Source organism: Scyliorhinus torazame, chromosome 9 (genome assembly GCF_047496885.1).
Source record: "Scyliorhinus torazame isolate Kashiwa2021f chromosome 9, sScyTor2.1, whole genome shotgun sequence".
Classification (NCBI taxonomy): Eukaryota; Metazoa; Chordata; class Chondrichthyes; order Carcharhiniformes; family Scyliorhinidae; genus Scyliorhinus; species Scyliorhinus torazame.
The window spans coordinates 179,073,646-179,091,551 of NC_092715.1; the positions used below are offsets into that span (position 1 = coordinate 179,073,646).

Genomic DNA, 17,906 nt, shown 5'->3' on the forward strand with positions numbered 1-17,906 from the left:
AGAATGTGAAAACTCCACCCAGACAGTACCCCCGGAGTTGAACCCGGGTCCCTGGTACTGTGAGGCAGCAGTACTAACCACTCTGCCACTGCATCACCCACTGCCATTAGAGACATTAGAGCTTGGTAGAAATAAGGTGCTTTCTGAAGGAATCCTATTAGCTAATTTCTCCCTAGTGCAATGAAAATAGTTAGAACCCATTTCCTAATCTGTGGGTAGGTGACTCCTGCCATAGAGCACTCAGTAAGCATGCTGCTGACCGTTAAAAGTTCTTGCATGGGTTTAGTAATCATGGAGGAGTAACAGTCCCAGTCAGGACTACTGTCCATCTCGGCTCCAACCTGGGCTGGCTTTTATGGCATGGAGTTAACTGGCCCACTGATAGGCCTCCGCCCCTCAGTGGGGAGCTCATACTCCACGGCGCTTATAGGGAGATGAATTGGGTCATTCCCGTGGGTCTCCTGGGGGGTTTAACTATGGGTATTTTTGTTGTTCACAAAACATCATTTATTAATTCTGTTTGCAGTGAAGTCCGTACAAGACAGAATTAATACTGTTGACACCTGATAATAGATACACTGAAGTAAAATCACAAATTTATTTGAAATCAACAACTTGATCTTGAGATTTCAATAGAAAATCAGAAAATGTTGCCACCCTGGCTTCTAATTGTGAACGCAAATGAAACCCATTATTCATCCTCAATGGAATAAAGGGTGGAGGTGTTTCACATTTAATATTGCTTACCTAAAGGTGTCCCCAATCCGATCACGGAAGTAAATGTAGCCATCGTGGCTCTCAGACATCAGGTCCCCAGAGTTGAAGTAGAGGTCCCCCTTTTTAAAAACATTTTCCAGTAGCTTCTGCTGTGAAAACTTCTTGTTTCCGGCATAACCACTGAATGGGTTCCATTTAGTCACTGGAGATATGAGGAGTCCAGTCTCACCTACCGTAGGAGGAGAATAAATTGATAATGTCAGTTTGCAAAAAGGTCAAAATAACAATGCGGCCAAAATTTGGGCTATAATTAACAATCTTGTGCCTGCACTCTGTACAATCCAAACTTCCACTGTGTTTGGTCATCACGTGCTAAATAAGAAAGAGAGAGAGAACTTGCAATTGTATAGAGCCTTTGGCACCCTCAGGATGCCCCAATGTGCTTCACATCTAATTGAGCACTTTTTCAGTGCAGTTGTAGTGAGCGGGAATTGCCGTGATCTTCTCGGTGCTAGGCCCAGTGAAGCCGGCAATGCCATTCAACGGTAATTGGTCCACTTAACGACGCCTCACGGGCTTCTCGTCGCAAATGAATGCTTGCCAGCTGATTCGCCAGCACTGTGCTCACCAGCCCCTTGCTAACCAGGTCGAGCATCACTTAAGCTGCACTTGCCCAGCCAGCTAGCAATAATGGTGTCCAGGAGACCGGCCCAAAGATTTAGAGATGCTGACTTGGGGAGGTGGCTAGAATGTGTGGAGGCCAGGAGGGATGTCCTGTTTCCCCAGAGGGTGAGACACAAGGCAGCCAGTGCTGGCTGGGATGAGGTGGCGGCAGCTGTCAGATCGGAGGGTATGACCAAGAGGACTGGCCTTCAGTGCAGGAACAATGAGCTCCTTCACACCCCCTCTCCCACCGTTGTGAACCACGTGAGTGGCTAGCGATACCCTCACTGTGTCTCCTCCGGAAGAGCTCTCCCAGAATTGTTGGGAGAGGGACCAGACTAGCAGTGGGGTCCCGGACATAAGAGTCCTTATTTCCTTTGTTGAGCGTGTCCTGGAAGTGACGGGGTGGCCGAGGACAAGATCGATCAGCCACGTGGAAGCTGGCGGACGCTGCAGAGGTGAGGAACCACTGGAATCCACCCGGGGAACCTTTAAAACGTGAGTAGTGATTGCTTTACTGACTGACCCATCCCTCCCACTGACCAAATGTCCATTCTCCTGCAGGCCCACCAGCCGATGGTGCCGGCCCATCCCAGGCGGCACCCTCTCCTGACTCCGAGGAGAATACCTTGAAGGAGAGCTCTGAGGATACCACCGTAGGCGCGGCACAGCTGCCAACTGCACCCCCCATCAGCGCAGATACGCACACTTTGGTGAGACATGCTAGTGGACAGGCCTCTGGGGCACAATCTGGTGAACACCAGACCACTGATGATGCACATCAGGTGGAAGCAGGAACCCCCAGGCAAAACAGCAGTCGGAGGGCTGCTGGATCCCAGGATCCAGCTGGGTCCCAGCCTGATGCTGAGCCTGTGGAGCTGTTGGAGACGATAGGGACCAACATGGACGTTCAGAGGGAGATATCATCGTTACTCCAGCAGATCCACAGCCGCTTGGAGGAGTCCGAGAGGCCAGGGGCACAGGAGACGGCGCCGGCAATAAGTGACACCGAGGCAACACTGCAAGGGTGACAACCGCAGTGGAGAGCCTGGTGCACAACGTCGGCATCATGGGTGAAGGTGTCCAAGGTATCGTGCAGTCAGTGACGACTATGGCTGAGGCAAAAGCTCTCTCATAATTGGTAGTAGAGGGCCCAGACTGGCGATGGGGTGTTGGACTTGAGAATCCTCACCTCCTTCGAGGTGTTTTTGGGGCAAAAATTTGAAGGAAGAACCCGTCCCGATTTTAAACCGAGGAGTTCAGGCTGCAGACCTTGGCACATAAACAACAGCAAGACACAGAGGTAGAGCAGGGCAGGGAACAAAAGACTCTCACAGCTTGCGATACGACTTAAAGCTGGTGAACACCACATCACTTTATTAAACTAGAACATTAATTTAAGGGAAGTTGGGAGAAAATTCCGGTACTGTTAAAAAGTGGTGGGAAATTTTGACATGATGGGCTCATTTAATGAAGACCCAGAGAACTGGAAATCATATTAAGAAAATTCCATTATGATATTCTAGCCAATAATATTTCAGATGATATTAAGGTCCTTTCATTCCTAAACACAATTGAAAGCAAAGCATTCAATTTGTTAAGAAGCTTTGTTCAGTCCAAGAAACCTGGGGATAACTCGTATCACAAAGTGGTTAGACTTCCGGTGGTGGCCATGGAGTAAGTGGTCGCACATTTGGTGGTTCCTGCTCAAGGTGGATTTTTTCAGTCCTTCCCCACCAGTATGGGGGTTCTTTAGAGGGCAAAAGGTGTGCGAGTACCCGGGGAAGGTGTCACTCCTCTGGTGAGGCTGGTGTATGGATCAGCTGATGAGAAGTGCCACGAGAAAGAGAGAGCAGCTGGAGCAAGATGGTTTTTGTGGTGCGCCACAGGTGAAGATGGCGGAGGACAAGGGGGCAGTGCTACCCGTTCAGTGGACGATGGAGCAGCAGGAAAGAGGCTTTGAAGGATTTGGCCAAGGCGGTGGAGCCGTTCTGAGTTGCGATTGAGAGAGTGGAGCAGAGGCAGGATGCAGGAGGCTCAGGGCCTGCAGATCCAGAAGGTGGAGGAGGCCATGGGGGAGCACGAGGAGCGGCTGGCCTCACTGGAGACGGAGTTGGGGATGGTGCTGGACAGCCAGAAAAGCCTTAGAGAGAAATTGGAGGACCTTGAGAGCCGCACAAGAGGCAGAATCTGAGGATCGTCAGGATGTCTGAGGGCATCGAGGGAGCAGAGACTGCCAAGTATGTTTCGAGCATGCTGGAGAGGTAGATGGGGGTGTTGCGGGGGGGGGGGGGCCTTTGACTGGCCCCTCGAGATGGACATACAGGGGACTGAGAAGGAGGCCACAGGTGGGGGAACCACTGAGGGCGATGGTGGTGAGGCTGCTTCAATATTTGGACAAGGAGAAAATTCTGAAATGGGCGAGGTAGACTGAGAAGTGCACTGAGAAGGGAGTGAGCTGCGGGTCTACCAGGACTTGAGTGCGGAGCTGGCGAAGTGGAGGGCCAGGTTCAACTGGATAAAGGCTTCCCTCTTAAAGGGGGTGAAGTTCGGGTTTTTGTACCCTGCCTGCTTGTGGGTGACACATCAGAAGCAGGGGTTTTATTTTGACTCGCCAGGGGAGGCGACGGACTTTATGAGGGACCATGGACTGGACGAAATGTGAAGACATTGAACTTTGGGGAGGAGCTTTGTGTTCATTGTAAGGTATATGGGGTGGGCAACTTTGGGTCTGTTTCAATGGGAGAGCGGCGATAGTGAGTATTTCTTTTGTTTCTCTTTGTTTGTCGGTTGTTGGAAGGATGGGGGTAAGGGGTAGACTGGAGGGGTGAGGGGAAGTCAGAGGCCTTGGCGGGACCACCATGCCAGCCAGGCATGAAGTGGGAGGTTGCCAGGAGGAAGGCATGGGGGGGGGTGGGGGAGAATGGGGTTGGTGTTGGCTTTTTTATTTGAGGGTAGGGAGGGGTTGCTGACATGGGTGGAGTTGGTGTGGCGCAGTTGGGAAGGGAGAGAAGGCGGTGGACATCCAACAGTGGGCCTGCAGGGGTGCGTGACACAGGATGGGGGCTGGCTTAAAAAGGGATGGGGGGGAGGGGGGGGGGAGCCCCCCGGCCAGGCTGGTCATGTGGAATGTGCGAGGGTTGAATAGTCTGGTTAAATGGTTGCGTGTGTTCACTGATTTGAGGAGTCTGAAGGCGGATGTTGTGCCTTTGCAGGAGACGCACCTGAAGTTGGGGGATCAGGTGAGGCTGAGGAAAGGAAAAGTGGGGCAGGTGTTCCATTTGGGGCTAGATATGAAGATGAGGGGGGTAGCGGTGTTGCTTAATAAGAGGGTGGCGTTTGAGGTGGAGAGCATTGTGGCTGATCCGGTGGGTAAGTATGTGATGATCAGTGGGAAGTTGGAGGAGATGCTGGTGTTCCTGGTAAACGTTTGAAAGTAGATCTAAGGTCGAGAAGAACAAAGTCCCAGACGTACGCAGGCAACCAGTGAGAAATAGATGCTCACATGATCATCTATCCTATTGACTGTGTTATTGCGATGTAATAATTTTGTGCCTGCACTTGTGTATAGATATTAAAATACTAGTTATTAGTTGTTTTGGACCTTAGCAGAGATAGTGATGTTAAAAATGTGGATTATTGTTGGTCCAAAGTTACAACAGAATTCCCTTTAAACATACCTTTGCCAACCTTTTCACATCGTCCTTGCTCATTCCTTATGGGTGTCTCCTTTTGAGCATCATACTTCACCAGTGTATATGATAGAAATGCCTAAAGAATGAAAAGATTTGAAAATAATTATTTTCCATGTAATTACATCTGATGCAAACCAAAACTAACTATTCCACAATTATATAATTGGTTATGTAAAGTTCATGAAAATCCTCTTAAAAGGAGGAATAGTCTTGTAAACATTAGATCACTTACTTTTGATATAACCTTCCTCATTATACGTATACACTTCAGCCAAGCTCATTCAACAATCACCTTGAGCACCATGGGCGGGATTCTCCGACCCTCCGCCGGGTTTTTTTTTGGCGGAGGCGGGGATCACGTTGCGCCGGTTGGGGGCCGTTTTCAGTGCCCCCCCACCCCCCCGGCGATTCTCCGGGCCCCGATGGGCCGAGCGGCCGCCCGTTTTCGGCCGATCCCGCCGGCGTGGATTAGACAAGGTCCATACCAGCGGGACCTGGCTTTGAGGGTGGCTTGCAGAGTCCTCAGGAGGGTGGGGGGGGGGGGGGGGGGGGCCCACGGTGGCCTGGCCAGCGATCGGGGCCCACTGATCTGTGGGTGGGCCTGTGCCATGGGGGCACTCTTTCACTCCGCGCCGGCCGCTGTAAAGCTCCGCCATGGCCAGCGCGGAGAAGAAACTCTGGCGCATGCGCCAGAACACGCTGGCGGTCCCGTGCATGTGCCAACTCACGCCAGCCTAACCCCCAGAAGTGCGGCGGATTCTGCAACTTCCGGGCGGCCCGATGCCTGAGTGGTTGACGCCACTCTTTGGCACCGGTACGGCCCGCCCGCCGGTTGGGGGAGAATCCCGGCCCATATGTTTGAAACGTTTGTGTAATTTTGAAAAGCAGTCGTTCTCTCCCTTTGAAGTGTTTAAGCCTTTTTCTGAGCTTTGTTTCTAACTTGTTAGAGAAGGGAATCTGAACTAAGCTTCAACTACAACTGCTCCAAAACTGAAAGGAAATATTTGTGTTGGATGAACTACATTTAAACATTGAAAACTCTAACTTAGGTAAGTAATTTATTGTTCTTCCACTGCTGTTCACCCTATATACAAAAGTTGTGTAAAAGAAAAAGCCAGAAAACTATGACGGGGTGGCACAGTGGTTAGCACTGCTGCCTCACAGCACCAGAGACCCGGGTTCAATTCCGGCCTTGGATGACTGTCTATGTGTAGTTTCCACGTTCTTCCCGTGTCTGCATTGATTTCCTCCGGGTGCTCTGGACTGGGATTCTCCGAGTCCGCGCCGGCTCGAAGAATCAGAGATGACGCCAGACGGCCCGTGATGCCGGTCCGGCGACCGGAGAATTGGCACCAGCCACGCGCGTGCAATCGACACGGCGCCGGTTGGTGACCATTGAAAGAGGCCCCCGCGGTGATTCTCCGCGGTTGACCGGCCGAGTTCCCGCTGGCGTGATTCTAACATAGTTCCACCCAATGGGAGCTCGGACCCGCGGCCACGGTGGCCGTCCTGGTGGGGGGGGGGGGGGGCGGGGGGGGACAGACCCCCGGGGGGGGCCTCCATGACGGCCAGGCCTGCGATCGGGGGCCACCGATCGGCGGGGGCATGTGATCCAGGGGGGAACCTACCTTTTTCTGTGCCGGCCCGCTGTGTGGCTCCACCATTGCGCGAACCAGTGGCGAGCAGTGCAGGGCTGTGTACGGCTTCTAGAGCAGCGCAGAGCACTCCAGCACCATGCTGGCCCCCTGTGGGCAACAAAATCGCTGGGCCAAGAGGCCCGTTGACGGTGTTTATGCCGGCGTCAACACTTAGCCGCGTTTTCAGAGAATCCCGGTGCTGGTTTCCGCTCAACAGTCCAACGATGAACAGGTTAACTGGATTGGCCATGCCAAATTGCCCCTTAGTGTTCAAAGGTGTGCAGGTTAGGTGGGGTTACAGGGGCGGGCAGGTGAGTGGGCCTAGGTTCGGGTGCTCTTTTGGGAGGGTAGGTGGAGATTCAATGCGCCAAATGGCCTCTTTCTGAACTGTAGAAAATCTATGATCTCAACACTGAGGTAAAGTATGCTGCACATTGCCATTAGGAACTGTAATCAAGAATCCTTTGCAAAACCAAGTGTATTATTCTAAGCGCCTGGACTGCAACAGTGTTGAGAAAAACATTTCCCATGTTGGCCCATAACATAGCCTAATGATGTGCTTCACTTTTTTTCCAAACTGATTTAAATTGCAAGAACTTAATTAAACAAGTTTGTCTAGTAGTGTTTTCTTTTACATTTAGTATATTTACCAACCAAAGTCAAAGATAACAAGAATAAACAAAAAATTGTGAAAATGTACTGAATTAAACTTTAAAAGATAATGGTGAACCTTCTGTTGGATATACCTTCTCACATCTGCATAACGAAAGTCCAAATATTCAGCACAACATTCAAGAGGCTATTTCTTGAGGTTGTATGCAGCATGCTTTGCTAGTTGTGCTACATGGCTATGGCCAGAAACGTAACTCTAGTAACAAAGCATGCTGCATATATCTTCAAGAAATACAGTTAAAACAAAGTCATAATCTTGCTTTCTAGATAATGTGTTCTCCACCTGGATGGACAAATACCAGGACTTCTTTATAGCCACTGAAGCTGTAGCAAATAGGTAAACACCATTCAGCCAGCTTGGCTTAAGGTGCTTTTAACAAGAGAAGTACTTAAAAAGAAAATGTCTACAAAATTCCTCGAATTTGTGCAGGGGTGGGGAGGGGTGTAATTTTCAGTTGCAATTCCAGAAAACAATCATCAAAATCCTGTCAACTAGATAATGGGTAATCAACGTTATAGATAGAGCTAAACAACTAATCAGATCAAAGTCCTGCAGTCCTGTTACATTCAACCGTGAATGGTGGCAGGCAATTAAACTAACCGGAGGAGCAAGCTCGACAAAAAAACTTCAAAAACAAGGCTAAAACATTTGCAATCATTTGACTATAGAAGTACAGAAGTCCTCAGATAATGGAATAGTCTATGCCGCCATACAGCACAACCAGGATAACATCTAGCTTGCACACTAATAAGTTACCAGGAACATTCAAATGCCAGGCAATGACCATCTCCAACAAGAGAAATTCTAACCGTTGCCCCATGACAGTCAAACACCATCACCAACCCTGCCTACATCTCCAATCAATAGTTTGGGATACCATTTGTTATGTTCTTCTTTTAGACATAAACTTTGCAGAAACGTAACACTGAATGACAAAGCAAGTGAGATTGTGAGGACCAAGCAGGCTCAGCTGTCACATTAAAGGTAAGCGAAAAAGGTGGGTCACGCAGTTTGGGCAGCGTGGCTGTGAAGGTCAGCCGGCGTGGGTCCTGAAGAATGGCCGGTTGGTAAAAATGGGTCCTGGGCAAAAAGGTTTGACTAACATTGGTTTAAGGTATGCCCTTTAAAGGTGCCTGCAGATCATACCACAATCAAATAATTTACCCTTAAAGAATCAAACTATTTCCATGATGAAGGCAAAGAACATTGCTCTGAATGTAACTTAACACAGAAATAGCTTTACAAGTTTCAGAAAGGTATTTCATATTTGCTTGCCCTTCCAGTGTTAGTTATAATGATATTTGCTGGAAGCTGCTGTATACTTTCAGAATGTTGGTTAGGGAGTGCTTTGTTTGTATTGCATTTTAGATCCAGTCACAGTAGGGTTACTTGGTGTTTCTGGTTTTAGTATTGTCCTGATTTGGCATCTGTTTCATTGCATTGTAATTCCATTTGATGTTTGTACTTGATATGATCTAGGTTCTGGGCATGTGCTGATGATTTCTGTTGGATTCCAGGTGCCTTCAGTTGGGTGTTGTCATCAAATTTTCTGTCTGGTGGTAATTCATGACCCAGTTGTGGGCCTCTGTCACCTTCCTCTATTTTTTGAGTAGCACATCACATACTCCTGGGAAAAATGATGAGCGATGGCTGCTGAATATCAATTCCACATTGGTTCTGTAGTATGAAGTTTGCAGATTTGGAATGGATATACATATTCAGTTTAAGCAGTGCCAATTAGCCTGTTAGCTGATGAGCTGCATTGCAGAATTTGGTGATCTTCTCCCAATGTGCGAGCACAGGATTTCTAATGATGCTCCTTGTGGTCTGTAGTCCTCGCCATTGTCTTGATGATACCATGGATGGCGACAAAGTACAAGTCCTTTAATGTAGGTAGGCTTGTGATCATTGGACCTGTGATGTCCACAACATAAAATATCTGGGGTGAGTCAGGTAAGTTGTTGTAGCCACACTTGAGTTTAATGGATCTCAGAGATGGATTCTCCGAGTCATTGTACAGTGAGTTTGGTGTTGTTTAGTCGAATCATCACTTGTCACTTTTGTGTTTACATACATTTCAGTGTTGTAAGGAATTGAGTTAGATAGTCAGATCACCCTTTGATCCACCAGGTATGGACACTGAATTTGTGATTAGTGGCATGAGTTTAATAAGCTCAATTAATAAATATATAAATCAAGACTTAATGGCGGCAGTAGATGTGACAGCGACCTCTGGTCCTTGCTCTCCAATGCCACGGTGCATCATTTTCTGTGTTATGTTCTGTTGACTGTCATCTTATTTTCTCGTGATGTCTAAGATTCCCTCCCTTTTATGCTGCCCAGGGACCGCTCCATTGCACTGTTAAACTGAAGTTGTCTCTGGTCAGCATAATTGGGCCTGAATTATCCATGGTCATGCTCTGTGTCAACACAAAAGCCCACCACAGATGTTGCCTATCTTTCCCAAACCTGGAGACTACCTAAGATTGCTGACATGAACTATTTTCTCTAATCTGACAAGTTGAAACATGAAACAATATAAACATTTTCCAACTTTAACTCGGACACAGGTCAAGATCCCTTCCGAGTCCATTCATCGATCGGTAGGGATTTACACTCTTCTTAAGCTTCCTCATAGTTACTTCAGTATTTTTATTACTGCAGAAAAATAATATCAAATCAAATATTAAGAGAGATATCTCTTGACCTTTGCGTTACATACAGCTCAACTCAGCAATCTTATCTCACTTCGCCTTTTGCAAACTGCTACCTATGATCTGCAGCATGAGCAGAAGCTATAATAGTTTTCAGCATTTTCTGAGCAGTCTGAACCATCAGCTTTATTCATAAATGATCTTCAAGTGTTGACCTTATTTTTTGCTGGATCTTTATGCTGGTCATTGAATATCCCTGATGTGTTCAGTTTTTGGACGCCTCCACAGCCAATACCAATTTTAATTTTAATGGCTGGTTTACCTGATTTGAAATATTGAGGTTCAGAAAAAGAAAGCTTATGTTGACGAAACAAAGTAAATTCAGACAGGTGTTTGGTTGCCTTCCAATTGAGTATTGGAAATTTTGTGGTCATCTTTCACCTTTCTTGCAGGATCTTTAATTCTATATGGAGCATTCTGACAGCTATTGGCAAGAATGCTCCGGCTGTCTGCTGGCGGCACTGCATTCCCATCCATAGGTTTCCCGGCGGCATGGGATGCCTTCAATGGGAAATTCCATTGACAAGGGGAGGAACAGAATCCCGCCACCAGTGAATGGTGCATCCCTTCCTGCTGCTGAGAAACATGTGGCTGGAGGATTGGCGAATCAATTTCGTCCAGTGCTTTTAGAGTCAATTTGGCTCTGAGGTGCCTTCAGTGGCCAATATCTTTTTTTAAATATAAATGTTTTTTACTGGGTTTTTGAACAAAGTATATATACCGTTATGTACACAAAATAGAATACACATACATATATATATATACATAGAAGAGAAGGGAACATGCACATAAAACAAAACAAACAACAACAAAGAAAAAGTTAGAATAAAATAACTGGTAGGGTATTATGTGCTAACTCAATAACAGCAGCTCTGTACAATTGGCAATATTGTTTTTAGCACATAAGTAGGCATCTGTTTGTGTGTGGGGGGGAAACTGGGGGGGGGGGGGGTGGGTACATATACATTTGGGTGCTGGGGAAACAATTACAGAACAATTACACAGGGCAATACGGGAATAGATCTGGTGTTGGTGTTGTCGCTTGCTTCTCCCGGACGGTGTTTGCTGTCGTTGTCGTCTCGCGATCACCTCCGCTTCAGCCGTTTGTCCGGTCTTTAGTCCGGATTTTCCTTGTTTGCTGCTCCTGTAGATGCCAAGTTTATTATCGTTTCCCGTGCCCTCCTTCCGGCTGTCATTCCCTTGCCTCCCCCCCACCTCACTGGTTCTCCTCTATTGTTCCGTCTCCTCCCACTTCCCCCCTCCTCCCCCTTCTGCGCCCTTCCCCCGGCCCCCTCTCCTGTGGTTCGCCTTTCTTTTCTCTTAGGTTTAGCGGCTATCCCCCACCCCCCCCCCGCCTCCCCCTCCTCGGCTACTCTCCCCTGTTTCTTGGCTACCTGGCTATTCTTCTGCTTGTTCGTTGGCCACAAACAGGTCCCGGAACAATTGGGTGAATGGCTCCCATGTTCTGTGGAAGCCGTCGTCTGACCCTCGGATGGCAAATTTGATTTTCTCCATTTGGAGTGATTCCAAGAGGTCAGACAGTCAGTCTGCAGCTTTGGGTGGTGATGCTGACCACCAGCCGAACAGGATTCCACGGCGGGCGATCAGGGAGGCAAAGGCAAGGGTGTCCGCCCTCCTCCCCAAAAATAGATCTTGCTGGTCTGATACCCCTAAGACCGCCACTTTCGGGCATGGATATTCGGGCCAATATCTTTGACGGTCATAAGCTATTGATCGATTACAATGGTGGTGCTGTTGAATTGTTTCAGAGTTTTGTCCCTCGTTTACTGAACTTCCATCCACAAAACAATGATTTTGTTATGAATATGACCACAGGGCTTCTGAAATAAACTTAGTGAAAACAAATTGTAAGCATCTTCAAGCTGTTCAGAGTAGTTTTGGGATAGATTCTTCTTCCCAGCCAGCCTACTTTATTTCACCAGTAATTAATTCTTCTGTCTGTGGATTTCTACTGAAAATGAGGTTTCACTCTCATCTGTTGTTTAATTTATATTCCTTATTAAACTTTGTTGCAGTTAGCCTTTTTACGAATTAACATTTGAACAACTTTCTGGGACCTGGGGTGAAATTCTCCCCAAACGGCGCGATGTCCGCCGACTGGTGCCCAAAACGGTGGGAATCAGATGGGCATCGCGCCGCCCCAAAGGTGCGGAATGCTCCGCATCTTTGGGGGCCGAGCCCCAACATTGAGGGGCTAGGCCGACGCCGGAGAGATTTCCGCCCCGCCAGCTGGCGGAAACGGCCTTTGTTGCCCCGCCAGCTGGCGCGGAAATGACATATCGGGGCGGCGCATGCGCGGGAGCGTCAGCGGCCGCTGACAGTTTCCCGCACATGCGCAGTGGAGGGAGTCTCTTCCGCCTCCGCCATGGTGGAGACCATGGCGGAGGCGGAAGGGAAAGCGTGCCCCCACGGCACAGGCCCGCCCGCGGATCGGTGGGCCCCGATCGCGGGCCAGGCCACCGTGGGGGCACCCCCCGGGGCCAGATCGCCCCGCACCCCCCCCAGGACCCCGGAGCCCGCCCACGCCGCCTTGTCCCGCCGTTCAAAAGGTGGTTTAATCCACGCCGGCGGGACAGGCAATTTATCGGCGGGACTTCGGCCCATTCGAACCGGAGAATCCAGCGGGGGGGCCCGCCAACCGGCGCGGTCCGATTCTCGCCCCCGCCGAATATCCGGTACCGGAGAATTCGGCAACCGGCGGGGTCGGGATTCACGGCAGCCCCCGGCGATTCTCCAACCCGGCGGGGGGTCAGAGAATGACACCCCTGATTCCTGCTGGCTAGAGTGAGGTGTGATCCCAGAACAGAATGGTGTGTTTAAAATCACTGCAAAGCTACAGAATTCTTTTAAAAAAAATTATGTTTATTAAGAATTTTTCAACAAAGTTTTCAACCATACAAACCCCCCCTGTAACAAAAAGAAAGGAAAACTCACATAGCAAGACATAAACATGGCAAATCAATATAATACAGAACTTTGTACATTGGATTCCTCCCGTACATATCAACTTTCCGGATCATTTATGTATTTTCTTGCTCAAATGCCCCCCAGAAAAAAACCTCTTCCCCCCCCCCCCCCCAAAAAAGAGATGTCCCCTCCCCCCCGGGTTGCTGCTGCTGTCGACCGAACATCCAACGCTCCGCGAGTTAGTCTAGGAACGGTTGCCACCGCCTGGAGAACCCCTGCACAGACCCAGTCAAGGCAAACTTTATCTTCTCCAACTTGATAAACCCTGCCATATCATTTATCCAGGCCTCCACACTGGGGGGCTTTGCATCTTTCCACACTAACAAGATCCTTCGCTACCAGGGACGCAAAGGCCAGAATGCCGGCCTCTTTCGCCTCCTGCACTCCCGGCTCGTCCACCACTCCAAATAGTGCTAGCCCCCAACTTGGCTTGACCTGGACTTTCACCACCTTAGATATAGTTCTCGCAACACCCCTCCAGAACCCATCCAGTGCCGGGCGCGACTAGAACATATGGGCATGGTTCGCCGGGCTTCCTGAGCACCTCCCACATCTGTCCTCCACCCCAAAGAACCTACTCAGCCTCGCCCCCGTCATATGCGCTCTGTGAATGACCTTAAATTGTATCAGGCTAAGCCTGGCACACGGGGAAGAGGAATTAACCCTACTTAGGGCATCAGCTCATAACCCCTCGTCAATCTCCTCCCCCAGCTCCTCCTCCCATTTACCCTTCAGCTCCTCTACCAAAGCCTCCCCCTCTTCGTTCATCTCCTGGTATATTGCCGACACCTTGCCCTCCCCGACCAATACGCCCAAAATCACCCTGTCTTGAATCCCCTTTGCCGGGAGCAGCGGAAATTCCCTCACCTGCCGCCTCACAAACGCCCTCACTTGCATGTACCTGAACGCATTTCCCGGGGGTAGCCCAAACTTCTCCTCCAGCGCCCCTGGGCTCGCAAACGTCCCATCAATGAACAGGTCCCCCATTCTTCTAATCCCTGCCCGATGCCAGCTCTGAAACCCCCCGTCCATCCTTCCTGGGACAAACTGATGGTTATCTCTGATCGGGGACCACACCGAGGCTCCCATCGCACCCTTGTGTCGTCTCCATTGCCCCCAGATCTTTAGCGTTGCCGCCACCACCGGACACGTGGTGTACCTTGTCGGCGAGAGCGGCAACGGTGCCGTCACCAGCGCCTCCAGGCTCGTTCCTTTGCAGGACGCCATCTCCAACCTCTTCCATGCCGCCCCCTCTCCCTCCATCACCCACTTACGGATCATCGCCACGTTGGCTGCCCAGTAGTAGCCACCCAAATTCAGCAACGCCAGCCGTCCTCTATCTCTACTACGCTCCAGGAACCCCCTCCTTGCCCTCGGGGTCTTGCGCGCCCACACAAAACCCATAATGCTCCTGCCTACTCTCTTAAAAAACGCCTTGGTGATCACAATTGAAAGGCACTGGAATACAAAAAGAAACCTCGGGGGACCACCATTTTAATCGACTGTACACTGCCCGCCAGCGAAAGTGGCAACATGTCCCATCGTTTGAAGTCCTCCTCGAGGGACGAGGGGCTCCATCAGCCGCGTCAAATTAAGTTTGTGCAGGGCTCCCCAGCTACCTGGATCCCCAGGTATCGCAAGCTCCTTTCTGCCCTCCTCAATGGTAGGGCGTCTATCCCTCTTCCCTGAACCCCCGGGTGCACCACAAAGAGCTCACTCTTCCCTACATTGAGCTTGTAGCCCGAGAAGTCCCCAAACTCCCTTAGGATCTGCATGACCTCCACCATCCCCTCCACTGGATCCGCCACATACAGCAACAGGTTGTCTGCATATAGCGACACTCGATGCTCCTCTCCCCCTCGGACCACCCCCCTCCATTTCCTGGACTCCCTTAATGCCATGGCCAAAGGTTCAATTGCTAATGCAAACAACAGGGGGGACAGGGGGCACCCCTGCCTCGTCCCTCGATACAGCCGGAAGTACTCCGACCTCCGCCGATTCGTAACCACACTCGCCACCGGGGCTCTATATAGGAGCTTAACCCAGCTAATAAACCCTCCCCAGAACCCAAACCTCCGCAACACTTCCCAGAGATACTCCCACTCCACTCGGTCAAAGGCCTTCTCCGCGTCCATAGCTGCCACTATCTCCGCCTCTCCCTCCACCAGTGGCATCACAATCACATTTAGGAGCCTCCGCACATTGGTGTTTAACTGCCTGCCCTTTACAAATCCCGTCTGGTCCTCGTGAATCACTCCCGGGACACAGTCCTCAATCCTCGTAGCCAACACTTTTGCCAGCAACTTAGCATCTACGTTGAAGAGCGAGATCGGCCTGTACGACCCACATTACAATGGGTCCTTATCCCGCTTCAGGATCAAAGAGATCGTCGCCTCCGACATTGTCGGGAGCAGGGTCCCCCCCTCCCTTGCCTCATTGAAAGTCCTCACCAGCAACGGGGCTAACAGGTCTACATACTTCCGATAGAACTCCACCGGGAACCCATCCGGTCCCGGGGCCTTCCCTGCCTGCATACTCCCCAGTCCTCTAATCAGCTCCTCCAACCCAATTGGCGCCCCCAAACCAGCCACCTCCTGCTCCTCCACCCTCGGGAACCTCAGTTGGTCCAAGAATCATCGCATCCCCTCTTTTCCCACTGGGGGCTGGGACCTGTACAGCTCCTCACAGAAGGCCTTGAATGCCTCATTTACTTTCACCGCACTCCACACCGTAGTTCCCCTTCCATCCTTGACTCCAACTATCTCCCTCGTTGCCATCCTCTTACGGAGCTGATGTGCCAGCATCCGGCTCGCCTTCTCCCCATACTCAATACATCGCCCCCTGTGCCTTCCTCCACTGTGCCTCTGCCTTCCCTGTGGTCAAAAGGTCGAACTCCGTCTGGAGACTGCACCTCTCCCTGAGTAGTCCCTCATCAGGGGCCTCTGCATATCTCAGCTACAGAATTCTTACACATAAGGCTCGATAGTTGTTTCACTTTGACACCAGTATTCTGCTTCAGATGCGAATGGAGGATTGAGGCTTGTGTCATGATATTCAGATAAATATCATGGTGTAAACATACATACACACTGATGGACAGATCAACGGACCAATCAATACACACGCAACATCATAGCCAATCACAGGCAAGGACATACACACTATAAAACGGGGAACACGACACTTCCCGCTCATTCCAGCAGGAGACAGCTCAGGGCACAGAGCTCACAGCAAGCCACTCAGACATTCACCATGTGCTGAGTGCTTCTCCAAGATAGTGTTAGGGCTAGGTCCACAGGTTAGAGGGTAGTGAACGAACCACAGTAACCAGTTTACAGATGTTAATATTGTTAGTAATAAAACTGAGTTGTACCATCCGCAACCGTGTTGGTTCGTCTATGTAGCAGAGCACCCAACACGACATAGTACCAGGATTGGAACCCAGTAACTGTGAGACCTACCTACGCATCTTAAGGAATCCGCCATCCTGCGCCATGGACACCATCAGCCTGCTGCAGCTGCTCCAAATCGCTGGTAACCTCGGCGTCAACTGGAAGCTGTTTAAACAGCGCTTCCAGTTCTTCCTAGAAGCCACAGAAAGGGAGAATGCTTCGGAAAAGTGGAAAATCGCCTCCTCCTCTCCACGGCAGGGCAACACGCCATCCACATCTACAACTCCCTGGTGTTCGCGGAAGGTGAGAACAAGACGAAGTACAAGACAGTCCTTCTCAAACTCGAGCAGTACTTCAGCGTCGAGGTAAATGAGAGCTTTGAGAGGTACCTCTTCCAGCAGCACCTGCAGGGTAAGGATGAGCCCTTTCAATCTTTCCTAACACACCTCCGTATCCTTGCACAGTCCTGTGGTTACGAGGCCACCTCCGATTCCATGATTCGGGACCAAATTGTTTTTGGGGTCACCTCGGGCACCCTACGCCTGCAGCTCCTCAAAATTAAAAACCTCACCTGAGCCACCGCCATCGAAGCCTGCGTCCTCCATGTAAACGCGACCAGCCGCTACTCCCAATTCCAGGCGGCCGAATCGGCACGGCAGGGGTCCTATGCGGCCGAATCGGCAAGGCAGGGGTCCTACGAGGCCGACCGGGTCCAGGTGATCGAGTTCCTCCCGGCCCGCGACCCGGACGAGGGCGGCCATTTTGCACGCTTTCCGCGGCCTCCCGCGCTTGTACGCGCCAAAAGAGACGTCGACGCAGAGGGACGTGACGCGCAGGCGCGCTCTACGCAGGACCGAACTGTGCATGCGCGATGGCGCAACAAACGCCATGACATTACGATGTATGGCAACTGCGGAACCGCACATTTAAAGCGGCAATGTCCGGCAAAGAATCGACAATGCCTCCACTGTGGCAAGATGGCCCACTACGCTGCCTACTGTCGAGCAGCTCAACCTGCCAACGCTCCCCAATTCCGACAGCCTCGCAGGGATACGCGGACAATTCAGCCTCCGTACTCCGAGTCATACCCGGACGACATACAGACCGGTGATACAGACGACCGGGAAGCCTTCCGCGTTGCGGCCATTGACAGGAACCGGATGTCTCCAAGCAGGACCCACCAGCCGATGCCAGTGAACAGTGTCAATCCGGATGATGAATGGTGTGCCACCCTAACGGTCAACCGATCACATTCCGTTTAGACACTGGTGCCTCCGCCAACCTAATAGCATGGTCAGCCTTCTACGCCTTGAAGGTCAGACCATCAATTCGGCCATCCCGTTGTAAGATGGTCGACTACAACAGAAACGTTATCCCGGCCATGGGATCCTGCCAGCTGCAGGTGACACACAATACATACACGGCCA

General features: G+C 50.5%; 1 protein-coding gene across 1 annotated transcript in view; it reads right to left on the reverse strand.

The window, feature by feature from the left end:
* The window catches only part of slc27a6 (solute carrier family 27 member 6), a 106,659-nt gene that overhangs the window by 17,352 nt on the left and 71,401 nt on the right, over positions 1-17,906 (reverse strand). The window contains exons 6-7 of the mRNA XM_072516853.1: positions 5,061-5,151; positions 748-946 (exon numbers count right to left, since the gene is read on the reverse strand). Of these exons, the coding sequence (XP_072372954.1) occupies positions 748-946; positions 5,061-5,151 (290 nt within the window). The remainder of the gene's footprint in view (positions 1-747; positions 947-5,060; positions 5,152-17,906) is intronic.